The 17,234-nt window shown below is 42.7% G+C and overlaps 1 protein-coding gene across 1 annotated transcript; it reads left to right on the top strand.

The window, feature by feature from the left end:
* Window positions 1-7,276: 7,276 nt before the first annotated feature.
* Window positions 7,277-8,533, top strand: LOC101787515 (Friend virus susceptibility protein 1-like). The gene is made up of 2 exons (XM_005002300.2): window positions 7,277-7,914; window positions 8,020-8,533. Exons 1-2 carry the CDS (start codon window positions 7,277-7,279, stop codon window positions 8,531-8,533), a joined length of 1,152 nt encoding a protein of 383 aa, XP_005002357.2.
* Window positions 8,534-17,234: the final 8,701 nt, after the last annotated feature.

Below are 17,234 nucleotides of genomic sequence, written 5' to 3'. Positions count from 1 at the left end.
GGGTAGAGCAGCCAGGGCTCCCCTCAGCTACTGAAGTCTTCCAGATGCAGGGGAATGGCACCTGATAATTCCATCAGCTGCTGAGGTCTTTCAGGTGTGGGGGAAGGGCAGCTGAGGCACCACTCAGCTGCTGAGGTCCTCAGGGTGTGAGGGAAGGGCAGCTGAGGCTCGTTTGGCTGCTGACATCATCTGGGTGTGAGGCAACAGAGTGGCCAATGATCCCATGACTTCTCAAGTGTGATTTTATCTCCTAAGTCACTTTAGGACTATGATGATAGAGAAAAGTTCTCTATTTTCTATATGCAAATTACACTTACATCATTAAAATAAAAGTGAGGGACAACTTTTACAATTTCCTTACCCTCTTACCCTACTGTTTTATCATGCATGTGTGTGAAATTTATTATAGGCCAAGGAGTAAGACCATAAGATACAGAGTAAACAGATTAATCTTATTTCTACCTTCATGATACTTGTAGCAAATGGAGGCCACAGATGTGAATTCTATAACTGCACCAATAAATACAGTGCTATAAATGGAAGAAAACTATAAAATATGCTATACAGTAAAGATCTGTTTCATATTGTGGGGCCTATGAAGGTCTTTTTGAAGCTGAGTCTGGCTGCATGAGTAGGAATTAGATAGGTAAAGAGAGGTGGATGCATCTTTCAAGTAGGCTGTTACAAAAATTGTTCCATCTGGGAACTGAAAAGAGAATAGTATAGCCAGAGACCTCAAGTAAGGAGAGGGACATGAGATGTCACTTGAATAGTGAGAAGAATGTTGTAGAAAATGAAGAGAGGGCATGCTTCAGTGCAGAAGCATGGATCAGTGGGTGGAAGTTGAGAACCCTGGCCACATGTTTCTCTTATGAGGTCCATCATGCCTTGTAGAGTCTGAGGTACCGAATTAATGTGGACTGCACATGCTAAGCAAATGTGGTCCCTGCCTTTCAGTGAAATGTCATGGAAACAGGGAAAGGAGACAAAAATGAGAAAGACATTGAATAATGACTCTGAAGATCAAAAGCCCTGGTATGTTTTTCAGCCAAACTCAGATGCCCAAATAGGTTTTAATACTACATGCCTACTGAAGTGACGCCTATCCATGGGCCACCCAGAAATTCTAGCTTCCTAAGCTTTGATCACTTTTCATGGCTCCTTTTCCATAGCTATGAAGCTGCCTTCCACCTAACCTTCTGTCATGGTTTATGTCTGTGTCCCCCAGGCCTCATGAGTTTGCATTGTGTATTTGTGATTGGTTCATTGTCTAGTGCTTGGATTGACGGTGTCAGTGCTCCACCCACATAGGAGTGGAGCCAGGACGTGATGTAATAGCAGGAAGAAGCTGTGTCTTGCTCTTTGCCAATTCCTGTTTGTTGTTTGCAGTCGCCATGAACAACGGCCCAGACATGCCCGCCTGTCTTGGAGCTAACTGAGTGTGGACTGAAACCTCCAAAAACTGTAAGAAATAAACCTTTCTTTTCCTAACTTTGGGCTTCAGGTATTTTGTCTCAGAGACGAGTAAAAAGTATCTAAGACACCTTCTAACACACTAAATAGGACTTATCCTGCCTCAGGGATCATATAGAGCTATGTAGGACCTCAGCTTTAATGTGACCTCAAGCATTGCTTTGCCCTAGCTCAGTTCCCACTGTGTTGTTCTTAGACACCTTGGCTGCCTAGGAGCAAGGTGGTCAATCAACACAACCTAGACATACAAAAACATTGATGAACTAAAGGTGTACTTTGACTACTGAGAAGCATAAAATGGAAAAAAGCTGTTATGGCTGATACATTGTGTCAACTTGTGAAGTTTAAAGGTTTAATTAAGGGACTCAGCAGAGAACCAAGATCTTTACTTTGTAAATATCTTCAACCTGTGCAAGAGGAAAGTACAGAGGTGTTGTAAGTGCCACATCTGCCCTTGGGTGTGGAGGGTGGTCTTTATACAATATAAGGGAGGAAAAGAGGCCTGACCTTCCCTCATTTTGCTTTGGAAGATTTTGATGGCTGCTGTCTTGAAGTGTTGCCCTGGTGCCATGCCACACTGTCTTGGAGCCAGCTGACTATGGACTGAAACCTCCACACACAGTGAGCTAAATAAACTCATCCTTCTTTCATTTTGAGTGTTGGGTATTTTGTCCCAGCAGTAAGAGAAAAGTAACCAAGACAGAATTCGGTAGATATACTGCTTGACCCTCCTTCCCTAAGGTGGACTGTCTACAATATTGTATTTGCCCTTGTCCTCTGAGAGAAATTGCAAATGACCACTTGGGTGACCACCTGAAGTGCTCAAGAACCCATAGACAGTTTGGTAAAATATCACCTTGTATTTGCTTTTTCTCCCCTGCTTCTCTTATCTGGAATCATCATTTCACTTGATGGGATTGCATCTCCTAGTAAAGTAACAGCATCCAAATTGCTGTGGGATTGTTTCCTGGGTTAAGATGCCTACTCCTAGATAGTGAAGCAGTTTGTTGAGGAGTCTGAATGGATCCCAAACCTGGTACAAGAATGCTATAGTCCATGTGCAAGGTATCCCACTGTGAGCAAAGGTGCCCATTGCCTGTCATGCCTGAATTATTTGTCTATAATCAATATGGCTAGTGTCAGCAGTGTGCAAATATACCTAAGATCATGGATGAAGTTAAACCAAACTTTCTCCCCAAACTAGAAAATACTACAAAAAAGAAGTATTTGGTTCTAGTAATATTATAGCTAAAAGAATGCACTATAGTAGTAGGGGTTATAAATGCAAACATGAATAAAATATCCTAAGAGACTGATGATGATGATGATGAAGGTGATAAGAAACAGAAGTGGTTTCTGTGTTGCAGTGTATTAAGATCTTCATGTGTTTTATCTCATTAAGTCATTATAATAGTTCTATAGATATATACCCTTTATAAGACCTTGTTTTATAGAAGTTCAATAACTAAACCCAAAGAGTTTGATTAACTAGCTATGATCACAAAACCAAGACACAACACTGTCAGGCTTTGAGCCTAGGCAGTCTGGCTCAAGAGTATGACCCCTGACCCAAGGTTGATGGAGTTCTTAGTTATCAGATCAGCCTTGATTCCAGATCAAGCCAGACATTGTGAAAATGATATGCTGTTCTGGGGCACTTGTTCAAAGAGAGGCATTACAACTTCCCAAATCTTGTACCTTTCTTGACGTGGGACCAGAACCCTCAATCAAAAATGATCACTGATCAAGTTAGGAAAATGAGTTCTAGGTGTACCAGAGGGCTTCTCTTCTTCCCTTGAAAAAATCACCTCCAGTGTTTATTATTTAACTCCAGGTCACATATTGTGGAGGTATCCCAGACACATTAACACTTTATTACTCCTTTAAAGGTTCAACAGGTATGACACACACAGAGCTTCTATTAACAGGGGCTTCATTAGTCAAGGAAGTGTCTTAGGTTCAGTAGATGGTGGCATTATTCATCTATAAAGCATTCTCCTTTTAGAAACACATACTCTACTAATAGGGGTAAAGTATGGACATCAACAGTTCCTCCACCATCACCAAAATGCTGAGCCCACAGAGCAGGCTCATCACATCCTGGACAACTTGGCAGATTGAAGACACAGAAATTCCAAATGAGGAGCCACCTTCAGTGGTTAATTTCCCACCTCTATTGTTGGTTATTAACATGGGACTATGATTAGAAATTAGATTCTCTGTGAGAGATTCAACTTATAATTTAAGAACTTTTGCTGTACAACCATTGCAAAACAATTACATAAAGATTAATTAGCAAATTCCCGAAGCAGTAGTAAACAGCAAAGTAGTTTAATTAAAACCATTATCTCCATATCTGAACGTTAACAACAGTTGTAGCCCAGGGAGGAATAAGAGGCTTACCGGCACAGTGTAGGGAAAAGGGAAGAATGTCCTTTGGCACTGGGATTCAGCCACGCACACCTCTGCATCTGCTGTCCTCTTGAGAACTCTGTGGACTTTTGTGAGATCTTCAGTCTCTCCTGTGGACCTCTGTGTCTGTGGCCATGAGATCCCCTGCAGACAAACCTGTTACAATCAACCTGATAAAATGCGTTTAATCTTCAAAAGAGTGTTAGGTAGCAGGTGGTATGAACAATAAGACTTTCTAGTGAGGAATTTGTTAGTAAAATATCTGTAACTGTGACTCTTGTCTTCCAGAAGACAATGATAAATTTTATCCCAAAGAACACCTCTCAGCACAAACTATGAATTAAAATTTTGGCAAAGGAATACCATGAAAATTAAATGAATAATAGCACCTATGAAGTAACCACACACACACACACACACACACACACACACACGCACACACACGCACACACACGCACACATGCACACATAGTGCACCACATCTCAAATTGTCACAAGACCCTCATGAAGCTTTATCACCTGTATTCTCAAGGAGAAGTAACTTCTGAAGCCCAGCACCTGAGGAGCCTGCTCTTTTCCAGTTAGAGGTCAATTTGTTTTCCTTCAGGCTACACAGGTCTCCTTTGGATAAACATCTCCAAGGACAAACATTCAGCCCATTGAAAGAGAAACTTTCATCACTGTAAGCCTAGCATGGATAATGGCATGGTTTTGACAGTGACTGATTTCTCCAAAGCACTCCATCGGTAGATGAATCCCAATTCCAAGACTTTGCCCTCAGTCAGAATTGTCAATGCCTGAGCAGAAGCTGGTAGCCAAGGATGGCCTGGCCTGGAGTTGCTCAGGAGCAGGCTTCCTCACTCCTTCCTGTGATAGATCTGGACTACTGTCACAGGTGAATGGCGTGGAAGCCACCTTCAGATCCACTGTACCCATTCCATGCATGCCACTTCAGTCTCACACATACTCAGGGACCTATGTATTGGTTTGCCCTTTTCCTAATACAAGGTCTTGTCCCACACGGGCAGAGTGAGACTGTCTCTCTGCAGCACGGCTTTTTGTTCTGCTGCACTCCAGATATTATGCAAATCACAGCTATTAGTGTAAAAGCTTCTGCAGATTTCAGAAGATGGGGTGGGGGTGGGTATAACCACAAAATCCCTGGGCTTGGTCAAAACACCATGAATTTCCCCATTTTCTTTATATGCTCTCTTATCAATATGATATTTATGTATCGAAAGCCTGTTTGTTCATCATATGAATATCTATAAAAGAGACATTAGGCAGTCAGCAGAAACCTTAGAAACTGCAACCGTGAAAGAGACTAAGAGAAAAGCCCAACATGGGTCAGGATGGAGAGGAAGAGAGAGGAAATGATTGATATGGGGAAGTACCAAGAAGACTTTAACAGGATCTGTCTGGGGGGAAGCTCACTGTGATGTGGGACAAACTCAGCTCGAGATCCGCTCTAAACACTCCCTGCTCCCCACCCACAGTGCCATGTTCCTACTCTCAATTCACCTTCTCACTACACCAGAAGCTTCCCTGGGACAGAATCTGGGTAAACTCATCTTGCCTCTTCTGTACCTCAGGCAATGTGAACACACAGAGCTGGCACCTAGGGACAACACAGTGAACCTCGGCAGCTTTGTGTGCTGTCCTTTTAGTCAGAGGGCAGTAGTCCTTGTCCCTGTAAGGGGAACTCAGTCACACCTATCAGTCATGATCCCCAAAGGAACAGATTGCATGTCAATATCAGAGGGTTTAGTAAAGTGATATTCTACAAAGACAGGTAGGGCCGTGACTACCTAGGCCTTGAAGCATGAGGGTAGCAAGTGATGGCCAGTCCTCAGACAGGGAAAGACCTTGAGAGAAAACTCAGCCACCCTGAGGCTCTGCTCTACAGTGAGAAAGCAGAAAGAAGAAATGTTAACTCTCCTCTTCTTCTGCTGTTCTTCAAGGGATCCTTGTGGGCATATGGCACGGATATCAGTTGAGCCATTTATCCAAGTCACCTCCTGGATCATGGAGCATGTGGAAAAGTTCATGTGGACCACGCTATTGTCAGGACCCCTTGGACAGATCTCTATTGCAAGATAAGAACAGTTATGGCAAACACAGAAGACTACCCTGGTGCCCGGATGTCCCCACTCAGTTTACCTGTAATCAGAGTTCCATGCCAGCTCATTCATCTGCCACTGGGCTTGTGCCTCTTCGAGGCTGGTCCATGTTCTACCCCAGGGCTCAGTCTGATTCTATGAGGCAGTCTAGAAGTATGAGCCTTATCTTCTTGGGCCAGGTCTCCAGCAAAGGGAAATGAAAGATGATGGTTAAATCACTGTTTCCCATCTTTCAGGAAGACATTCTTTTCATAGTACATCAGGTCCTGAACTTGAACCTGTGCATCCCACAATAGCAATTTTATTACTGTGCCCTTCCCTGCCTCTTGCCTTATCCCTCGCTCTTGTTCCTTGAGGTCGTCTCCCAAATAACGTGCATTCAAGATGTTATTCGAGGTTTTGCTTTTGAAGACCTCAACTAAAACAGACGAGCTAGTCAATAAATGGTGCTGGGGTAATTGATTATCTATGTAAAGAAATATGACATTGGATCTCTACTCTATACCATACACAAAAATCAATTCCTGATAAATTAGAGACTGCAATGTAAAAGGCCAAAGCTTCAAATGTTTACAACTGTATACTTATAACCTTGATGTAGAGAAGATATTCTAATAAGATATCAAAACTGGCTGTAAAAAAATTGAAAATTGCTATAAGATAATAATTAAGAATTTCTATTTATCACAAGATACAAGGAATATAAAAAGGCAGGGCAAAATAAGATTATTATAATACTCAAAAAAAGGACTATAATTCAAAATATCTTCAGTTAGAAGCTAACTAAATGGGTTTAGCAATTCTACACCCAAGGATGTAGAAGAAGACCCACCCTAGGGTGAGTTATCACCTCGAGGTATAAAAGGAGAGGAGGAAGGACAAATCTATGCCCTTCTTGGGAGAAGCTCCAGTCTTCCTCAGAAGTTTGGACCTCGCCTCCTGGCTTCCACTACAGACTCTTCAGCTTCCCAGCGTAGATTCTTCAGCTTTTCATCACAGAGCCTTCGGCCTTCTGTCGCGGACCCATCAGCCTGCTGGTGTGGACTTGCACAAGACACTAGGGTGAACTCCAGAGATCTTGGATTGAACCCTTCGGCCTCCAGTGCATAGACACCCTCTGCACGCTTCCTCATCGTACTCTGTGACTGACTATCGGAAGCTAATCTTGTTGTTTCTGTATATTCCGGGTTATATCTGTTCTCTCTAGTAAAACCCTGACTGATACAGATTTTGGTACCCGAGAGCGGTCCTAGAGAAACAGAATTATAACAATGGCATTCTTTAATGGTGTTAGAGCTTCCTGGAGTTGGCTCTGCAATTTGGTGAGACCTGAAGACACCAAGGTCTCTGCTTCTACTTCTGTGGAATATACTGATAATCCTTGGCATGAACTGTTTAAACTAATACGTCTCATAGATCCATTTGATTATCCTAATTCACCAATTGTGAGATGTCAAAAATTTAGTGACTCTGTACAAAACAATTTTGAATATCTTTGGCACAGTAGACAATATAATGATGCTGGATGGCTGGTCTTAGCCGCTTTGGACAAACTAATGAATGAAAAATCGCATCTCCAGAAACAGATAAGAAATTTGAAAGTTTCTCAGTGTGTCATGAGTGAAAATCTCCTCTCTTTTAGCTGCAAGGCTGAGATTGCAGAAACCCAGACACAGTCCCTTATAATTCGATTGGCTGAACTACAATGTAAATTTAATGCTCAGCCTCGAAGGGTATCAGAAGCAAAGGTGAGGGCATTGGTTGGGAAAGAGTGGGATCCCATGAATTGGGAGGATTCTGAGGAAAGTGAAGATACTGAATTTCTGGATGCTAATGAAGTTATTTTGCCTGAGGGAGAGATTTCCCCACCTGAAATGGCAGAGGCGTTACCACCTCCACCCGCTGCTGTGTTGGAATCTCCTAGCATACTTGGGGAAGCTAATGCTATGTTGACTAAACAGGATTATTCTGCTGCTCCTTAGGACCCACCCTTAATACCCATTTTTGCCTCCAGGCCCATAACCAGGCTCAAATCACAGAAAGCGCCTAAAGGAGAGATACATACTGTGACCCATGAAGAGGTTTGCTATACTCCCAAAGAGCTTCTTGAGTTTTCCAACTCTTACAGGCAGAGGCCTGATGAGCAAGCATGGGACTGGATTTTACGAGTGTGGGATAATGGTGGCAAAAACATACATCTGGATCAGGCTGAATTTGTTGATATGGGCCCATTAAGTAAGGATTCTGAATTTAATGTCATAGCTTGTGGAGTGAAGAAAGGTGTTAATAGTTTATTTGGATGGTTGGCAGAGATATGGATCAAAAGATGGCCCACTGTGAATGAGTTAGAGATGCCTGATATTCCATGGTTTACTATTGATGAGGGGATTCAGAGACTCAGGGAAATGGGAATGCTGGAGTGGATCTGTCAAGTTAAACCTAATCCTCCACATGGGGATGATCCAGAAAACATACCCTCCACCAGCACCTTGAGAAACAGATTTGTGAGGAGAGCACCGACATCCTGAAGGGCCCTGTTATTGCTCTTCTTTGCATGCCAGACCTTACAGTGGGGACTGCAGTTACTCAATTAGGACATTTAAGGACAATGGGCTTGATTGGGTCCCGGAGTGGCAGAGGTCAAGTGGCGGCATTTAATCGCCAAAAGCAGGGTCCACGTACTTACTGTAATGGACAACAAAGGCAGAACAATAACCAGAAAAATTTAACACGTGCAGACCTCTGGTGTTGGCTGATTAGCCATGGCGTTCCTAGAAGTGAAATAGATAGGAAGCCTACAAAATTTTTACTAGATTTATATAATCGAAAAAATTTATGGGCAAAAGAACAGAACCTTACATCAAATCGTGCTAACAGGGAATCACGGCCCCTCAACCAGTTCCCAGATTTGAGCCAGTTAACAGACCCAGAACCCCTCGAATGATTTGGAGGCCAGGTCCCCTTGGAGAAGGACTCTGATGCACCAAAAATTTACACTGTTAATCTTTCTCCCATCCTTCCCCAGAGGGACCTAAGGCCTTTTACTCGAGTGACTGTCCACTGGGGGAAGGGGAATGATCAGACATTTCAGGGATTACTGGACACTGTTTCTGAACTAACACTGATTCCAGGGGATCTAAAACGTCACTGTGGCCCTCCAGTTAGAGTAGGGGCCTATGGAGGCCAGGTGATCAATGGAGTTTTAGCAAAGGTCCGACTTACAGTGGGTCCAATAAGGTCCTCGGATTCACCCTGTAGTTACTTCCCCTGTCCCAGAATGTATAATTGGGATTGATGTAATTAGTACCTGGCAGAATCCTCACATTGGTTCCCTAACCTGTAATGTGAGGGCTATCATGGTTGGGAAGGCCAAATGGAAGCCACTAGAGTTGCCTTTGCCTGGTAAAATAGTAAACCAGAAGCAGTATTGCATTCCTGGAGGGATCCAAGAGATTACTGCCACCATCAAGGACTTAAAGGATGCAGGGGTAGTGGTGCCCACCACATCTCCATTCAATTCCCCCATTTGGCCTGTGCAGAAGACAGAGGGGTCTTGGAGAATGACGGTGGATTACCGTAAAATGAATCAGGTGGTGACTCCAATTGCAGCTGCAGTACCAGATGTGGTTTCCTTGCTTGAGCTAATTAACACATCTCCTGGTACTTGGTATGCAGCTATCGATTTGGCAAATGCCTTTTTCTCCATACCTATCCATAAGGATCATCAGAAACAATTTGCTTTTAGCTGGCAAGGCCAGCAATATACCTTCACAGTCTTACCTCAGGGGTATATTAACTTGCCAGCCCCATGTCATAACTTGGTTCGAAGGGATCTTGATCGCTTTTCTCTGCCACAGGATATCACACTGGTCCATTACATTGATGATGTTATGCTGATTGGGCCTAGTGAGCAGGAGGTAGCAACTGCACTGGATTCATTAGTAAGGCATTTGAGAGCCAGAGGATGGGAAATAAATCCAACAAAAATTCAAGGTCCTTCTACTTCAGTGAAATTTCTAGGAGTCCAGTGGTGTGGAGCATGTAGAGATATCCCTTCTAAGGTAAAAGATAAATTGTTGCATCTGGCTTCTCCTACAACTAAAAAGGAGGCACAACGCTTAGTGGGCCTATTTGGATTTTGGAGGCAACACATTCCTAATTTAGGTGTCTTACTCCACCCCATTTACCGAGTGACTCAGAAACTTCTCATTTTGAGTGGGGCTCAGAACAGGAAAAGGCTTTGCAACAAGTCAAGGCTGCTGTACAGGCTGCCCTTCCACTGGGGCCATATGATCCCACAGATCCAATGGTGCTCGAGGTATCAGTAACAAACAAAGATGCTGTTCGGAGTCTCTGGCAGGCCCCCATTGGTGAATTACAGTGGAGGCCTTTAGGATTTTGGAGTAAGGCTCTGCCATCATCTGCAGACAACTACTCTCCCTTTGAAAAACAGCTGTTGGCCTGCTACTGGGCCCTAGTGGAAACTGAACACTTGACTATAGGACGCCAGGTCACCATGTGACCTGAGTTGCCTATCATGGCCTGGGTATTATCTGACCCACCAAGTCATAAAGTTGGATGTGCCCAGCAACAGTCTATCATTAAATGGAAGTGGTATATTCGTGATCGAGCCAGAGCAGGCCCGGAAGGTACAAGTAAATTACATGAGGAAGTTGCCCAAACACCTATGGCTCCTATACCCACTATGTTGCCTTCAGTTTCCCAGCATGCATCTATAGCCTTATGGGGTGTACCATATGATCAGTTATCAGAGGAGGAGAAGACTAGGGCCTGGTTTACGGATGGCTCTGCACGTTATGCTGGCACCACCCGCAAGTGGATAGCTGCAGCATTACAGCCCCTTTTCAGGACATCCTTAAAAGATAGTGGTGAAGGGAAATCATCACAGAGGGCAGAACTTCGAGCAGTGCACTTGGCAGTACATTTTGCCTGGAAGAAGAAATGGCCAGCTAATGGTCTAGCCAGATGGTCAGGAACTTGGAAGGAACATAATTGGAAAATTGGTGACAAAGATATTTGGGGAAAAGGTATGTGGATAGATCTCTCTATATGGGCAAAGGATATGAAAATATTTGTTTCCCATGTAAATGCTCACCAAAAGGTAACATCAGCAGAAGAAAACTTTAATAATCAAGTAGATAAGATGACTCGTTCTCTGGACAGTAGCCAACCTCCTTCTTCAGCCACCCAGGTCATTGCCCAATGGGCCCATGAACAGAGTGGCCATGGTGGCAGGGATGGAGGGTATGCATGGGCTCAGCAACATGGACTGCCACTGACCAAGGATGATCTGGCTACAGCCACTGCTGAATGCCCAGCATGCCAGCAGCAGAGGCCAACACTGAGTCCCCGATATGGCAGCATTCCCCGAGGTGATCAACCTGCAACTTGGTGGCAGGTTGATTATATTGGACCACTTCCATCATGGAAGGGACTGCTCTTTGTCCTCACTGGCATAGATACCTATTCTGGATATGGCTTTGCCTTTGCTGCACGTAATGCTTCTGCCAAGACTACCATCCGTGGACTCACGGAATGCCTTATCCACCGTCATGGAATTCCACATAGCATTGCCTCTGACCAAGGAACACATTTCACAGCTGAAGAAGTGAGACAGTGGGCGTATGCTCATGGAATTTACTGGTCCTACCATGTCCCTCACCATCCAGAAGCAGCTGGATTGATAGAAAGATGGAATGGCCTTTTGAAGACACAGTTACAATGCCAGCTAGGTGGCAATAATTTGCAAGGCTGGGGTAAAGTACTTCAACAGGCTGTATATGCTTTGAATCAACGTCCATTATATGGCACTGTGTCTCCCATAGCCAGGATTCATGGGTCCAGGAATCAAGGGGTGGAAGTAGGAATGGTGCCACTCACCATCACCCCTAGTGATCCACTAGCAAAATTTTTGCTTCCTGTTCCCATGACTTCATGTTCTGCTGGACTAGAAGTTTTGGTTCCAGAGGGGGGAAGGCTTATACCAGGAAGCACGACAATGGTACCATTGAACTGGAAGCTAAGACTTCCCCCTGGTCATTTTGGTCTCCTCTTGCCTCTGAGGAAACAAGCTAAAAAGGGAGTCACAGTGTTGTCAGGGGTGATTGACCCAGACTACCAAGGGGAAGTTGGACTACTACTCCACAATGGAGGAAAGGAAGAATATACATGGAGTGCAGGAGATTCCTTAGGGCGCCTTTTAGTATTACCATGCCCTGTCATTAAGGTTAATGGAAAATTACAGCAACCTAATCCAGACAAAGTGACACATGGTTCAGAACCTTCAGGAATGAAAGTATGGGTCACTCCGCCAGAGAAAGAACCGAGACCTGCTGAGGTGCTTGCTGAAGGCCAAGGAAATACAGAATGGGTAGTGGAAGAAGGAAGTTCTAAATACCAGCTATGTCCTCATGATCAGTTACAGAAAAGGGGATTATGATTACTACTTCTCCCCAAATACGGTTTCAATGTAACATAATGTTAGACGTAATGCTGTGTTTTGGGAATTGTTAAACTTGTGCTATAATGTTAAGCTTATGAACAGATAGGAGTAAGCATCAACCAAAGAAAAGCTACATTGTGTATTTTGGTAGGGGAATTATTGCGTTTCCATTTGTACGAAGGACAGTCATAACATGTTAGGTGCAATTATATGCATGTTTGTGTATCTGGAACTAGTTTAAAGAAATGTGTCTGGTTGCCAAGTTGACAAGGGGTGGATTCTAGTGGTTGATTGATTGTGTCAACTTGAGACAGAAGCTAACTAAATGGGTTTAGCAATTCTACACCCAAGGATGTAGAAGAAGACCCACCCTAGGGTGAGTTATCACCTCGAGGTATAAAAGGAGAGGAGGAAGGACAAATCTATGCCATTCTTGGGAAAAGCTCCAGTCTTCCCCAGAAGTTTGGACCTCGCCTCCTGGCTTCCAGTACAGACTCTTCAGCTTCCCAGCGTAGACTCTTCAGCTTTTCATCACAGAGCCTTCGGCCTTCTGTCGTGGACCCATCAGCCTGCTGGTGTGGACTTGCACAAGACACTAGGGTGAACTCCAGAGATCTTGGATTGAACCCTTCGGCCTCCAGTGCATAGACACTCTCTGCACGCTTCCTCATCGGACTCTGTGACTATCGTAAGCCAATCTTGTTGTTTCTGTATATTCCAGGTTATATCTGTTCTGTCTAGTAAAACCCTGACAAATACAGATAATAATTAAGAATTCCTATTTATCACAAGATACAAGGAATGTGAAAAGGCATGGCAAAATAAGATTATTATAATACTCAAAAAAAGGACTATAATTCAAAATATCCTCAGAAAAGAACAAAGCATGATAGCATGTGTCTACAGTTCCAGCTACTCAAAAGCTGACACAGGAAGACTGCTTAAGCCTAGGATTTGAGACCAGTGTGGACAACATAATGAGATCTCTAAAGTGATAATTATAGGCAAAATAGCTTAAGGAAAAATGTATTTTAAAATATGGAGGACACACAAATAGTTACAAATACATAAAAAGACTCACAATCAAATTATTAGTCAAAAAATACACATTAAAACCAAATGTAACTGTCCAGAAAGGCAATAAAATATAGCAGCCGAAAGCCAAGCCAAAGTGTCTAGTAGGGTCGAATCTTGGCTTCACTGTGTACTCGCTATTGATCTTGTTACATTACTTCACCACTGTTTGCTATAGTTTTCTGTGTATGAAACAAGAATAACAGTAGCTCTTACCTCATAAGGCTGCTCTGCTAAAATGAGAGAGGACATGCAAAGCATTTAACATAGTGTCTCACAAGCAATAAATGTGAAAACCATTTTCAAAAGCAATCCCCAGGCTACTGGAACATCATATAATTTTTGCTTAACAGGAATACAACATTGCCAGTCTTTATTTTGTGTGACCTAAAATCTTAACATCAAGTAACACTAGGGTGATCCTCAAAGGAAGGAACTGTTTCTGCAAACAGAAAGTATATTTACTATGTTGCAGGCAAGTGTATCAGCTGCATGTAAGATGACCTCATCACAGATATCTGACAATAAATTTTATATGTAATGCAGAGTGGCCCCAGTACTGCTATTCTGGGATTGAAGCAAAATTCCTGAGAAACATTTAGGATTTTTAAGATTTTACGTTTTTATTCATCACTTCATTCACAAAATGGTAGGTATTCCAGGATTAGCAAACCTAGAAAGGAGTGGCAGCCAATGAGGTTGTTTAGACTTACCTCAAAATGTGGCCATGCTAGAAACAGCAAACAGTGGCCCCCTGGAAGTCTCCTGAGGACTTTGAATGCAAGGTAAAGATATGTTTATGAACTGAGAAAATTCGAGTAGTCACATGTATGTGAATATTAAAATGTGGAACATCAAGAGCTCTCTCTAAAATGTCAGTGCTGGACCGGGGGGAGCTGAGGAGTCTCACCTGTATCTGCTACTTGGATACGCTGATAAATTTCTCATCTTTAAATTAGGGAGGAACAGTTCTAGCACTTCATGGCATAATATCAAAGCTCCATGGACACAAGTAACCTGTCCTGAATATGCACAGATACCAGACTTGTGCTAAATTGTTTATATTTTTTCTGATTGAATCCAAAGGAGCTGATACCAAGAACTGAAGAGTATCTGAGTTAAGGAATGGTAAACTTGTATCAGACCAAGATTAAGTGCAGTCATGTTTGAGAAATCACTGCAAGCTGGACAAAAATCAGGATTCTTTCCCAAGTCAGGGCCTAGTGGAGTTGTGGGTGCAGGCATTATCACTGAATTAAAACCAAGCCAAGCTACTCTGTGTATCTGGCAGAAGGCCCATCAGTACTTACTCAGGCTGGAAAGGGCCTCGTGGCCAGAGGGAGGCGACCTTCTCTGCAGCTGCTCAGCCTGCCCATTCCTCACCAGGGATAGGGCAGCTTGGAAAGCACGTGTCTTCCACAGCACCAGGGCAAGCACAGACAATTCCTCCAGACTCTGCAGCTGATGAAGGAGAAAGCCAAATGTATACAGCTTGTATCCAGCTCTCTGTAGCCTCTGGTGCCTTGTGCCGCAAGTCTGCCTAACCTGGGCTTCAGCCTCACTCTAACATGATGACTCAGATGAATCCTGCAATCACCTTCAAAGACAAGTGTTCACACTAAAAAGTGAAGGAGTGTGAGTGTGTGAGTGTGTGTGTGTGCGCGCGCGTGTGTGTCTGGTCCCAAGTGGCAGCCCAGATTGAAAATAATTTATAGAACAGTTTATTTGAGTCTCATATCTCTCTCCTAATAACAATCATAACCATGTTGATCATAACCATGTATATATCTGTGTCACAGGCTGACACTGTTCTAATAATTCACACATTATCAGTTCAGATTCTTTCCAGCCCCATAGAATTGATATTGTTTTTAACCTGACTTAAGGGGGCCCAGGGATTTTGTATTTATCCAAGATTATACAATAGTAACAGCTGAAATTTAAACCTTAAGAGATGGCAGTGTCTCTGTCACTCCATATTACCCTTGGTGAGAGAAAAGTGGGGAGATGAATTTTAACTGCACTTAATGTGAACTGTTGCCAAAGATTATTAAAATTTAATTTAATGTGAAAGGCACATATTTGAACTACCAGGTGTCATGTTTTAAGGAAATAATAATAATATAGAGATGCTGCCCTTGGAAGATTTAGAACTCATCTGGCAATGTCAGCAGAGGACTCCAAGAACTCTCCTGAGAATTGCAGCCATCTCCATCCCTGGCTCCCAGTGCTCCCAGACACTAGTTCCAGCTCCTGACAATGTCCCAGCCACCAAAGGCAAGATCCTGTATGTGAAGAACGAAGCTGAGTGCCTTATGCTGCCATGTTACTGTTAGTCACACAGGATTGCTGCTATAGGAATCCCACTCCAGACCTGGAAGCCCTCATGAAAGTGAGCACTGAAATACTGCAATCTCAGGGCATCCAAGAGAGAAAAAGAGGAATGGGAGGGCAAGAATGGAGTGAAGGAAGAGTGGACATGCAAAAGTACCAAAGGGAAGAACAACTGAAGCTGAACGGTGTGTTCAGTTAGTCAACTTTCTACTGAATACAAACTTCTCTGAATTGGAAATAAAGCTTCTTTAAAAGCACTATTTGCAAGGAGCTAACAACCTAGAAATGATAGACAATAAATAGATATTATCTAATTTTGGATGTTGAGGAATCTGCACACTGACTTACACTGTGGTTGCACCAGTCTACACTCCCACCAACAGTGGAGAAGTGTTCTTTTCCCCCACAGCCCTGCAAGCATTTATTATTAGTTGATTTCTTGATATTTGGCATTCTTTTTGAAGATGGAATTCAGTATTGTTTTAATTTACATCTCTAGAGTGACCAGTGACATTCAACACTTTTTCATGTATTTATTTGCCATTCGTATGTCTTCCACTGAGAAGTGCGTATCATCTCAAATACCCATATTTGGATTGGATCTTTAAGTTTGGGGGTCTATGATTTTCAACTTTTTCTGTGTTCTAGATATTAGTCCTTTGTCTGAGGGACAATTGGCTAACTTTTTTTTCTTACTCAATGGCTTTTCTTTTCACTCTTTTTTAAATTTTATTTAAGAGGAAAAAGAGAAAAAACAAAACAAAGTGGCATAAGGGTACAAGTACTATAGAACTACAAAAAAAAAAAAAACACAGTAAGAAATCACCAGTTAATAGATTACACAATATCATCTTAGAGATAGTTGCTCAAGTCACAGTATCAAAGCATACAAATTGGATATTAAAACAGCAAGACCGCAAACAGTTGTGTTCAATGATCCAACCAAAAACATTAATATGGTCATCTATTTAACATCCCTAAACACACTTGCTGTTGTATCCTTTAGAGCACTTTTTTTCCACTCTTTTGGTACGCAAAACCTTTTTAGCGGGATGAGATCCCAGTTGTTGATTATACTGTTTCCCATGCAATCAGAGTTTTGTTTGTGAAATCTTTGGCCACACCTATATCTTCAAGTATTTAACCTACTGTCTCTTCTATCAGATTTAGCATTTATGTTTTAATATTTAGGTATTTGATACATTTTGACTTTATTTTAGTTCATGGTGAGACTCATGGCTCTAGTTTCAGTCTGTGTTATAGGGAAAGTCAATTTTTCCAACATCATTCATTAAAGAGACTATCTTCCAGTGAACATGAATGGTCCCTTGGTCAAAGATAAATGTGGCTAAGTGGGT

Source organism: Cavia porcellus, unplaced genomic scaffold, assembly GCF_034190915.1.
Source record: "Cavia porcellus strain 051 isolate PalLab524CR breed Dunkin Hartley unplaced genomic scaffold, mCavPor4.1 scaffold_7, whole genome shotgun sequence".
In the NCBI taxonomy this organism is placed as follows: Eukaryota; Metazoa; Chordata; class Mammalia; order Rodentia; family Caviidae; genus Cavia; species Cavia porcellus.
Note: the sequence above shows the minus strand (reverse complement) of the source record. Positions and strands in the feature narration are given on the sequence as shown.

Coding starts and splice junctions, on each gene's coding strand:
- LOC101787515 (XM_005002300.2), top strand. CDS start 7,277: ATGGCATTCTTTAATGGTGTTAGAGCTTCCTGGAGTTGGCTCTGCAAT. Junction 7,915..8,019: donor CCACCTCCACCCGCTGCTGT/GTTGGAATCTCC, acceptor TTTTGCCTCCAG/GCCCATAACCAGGCTCAAAT.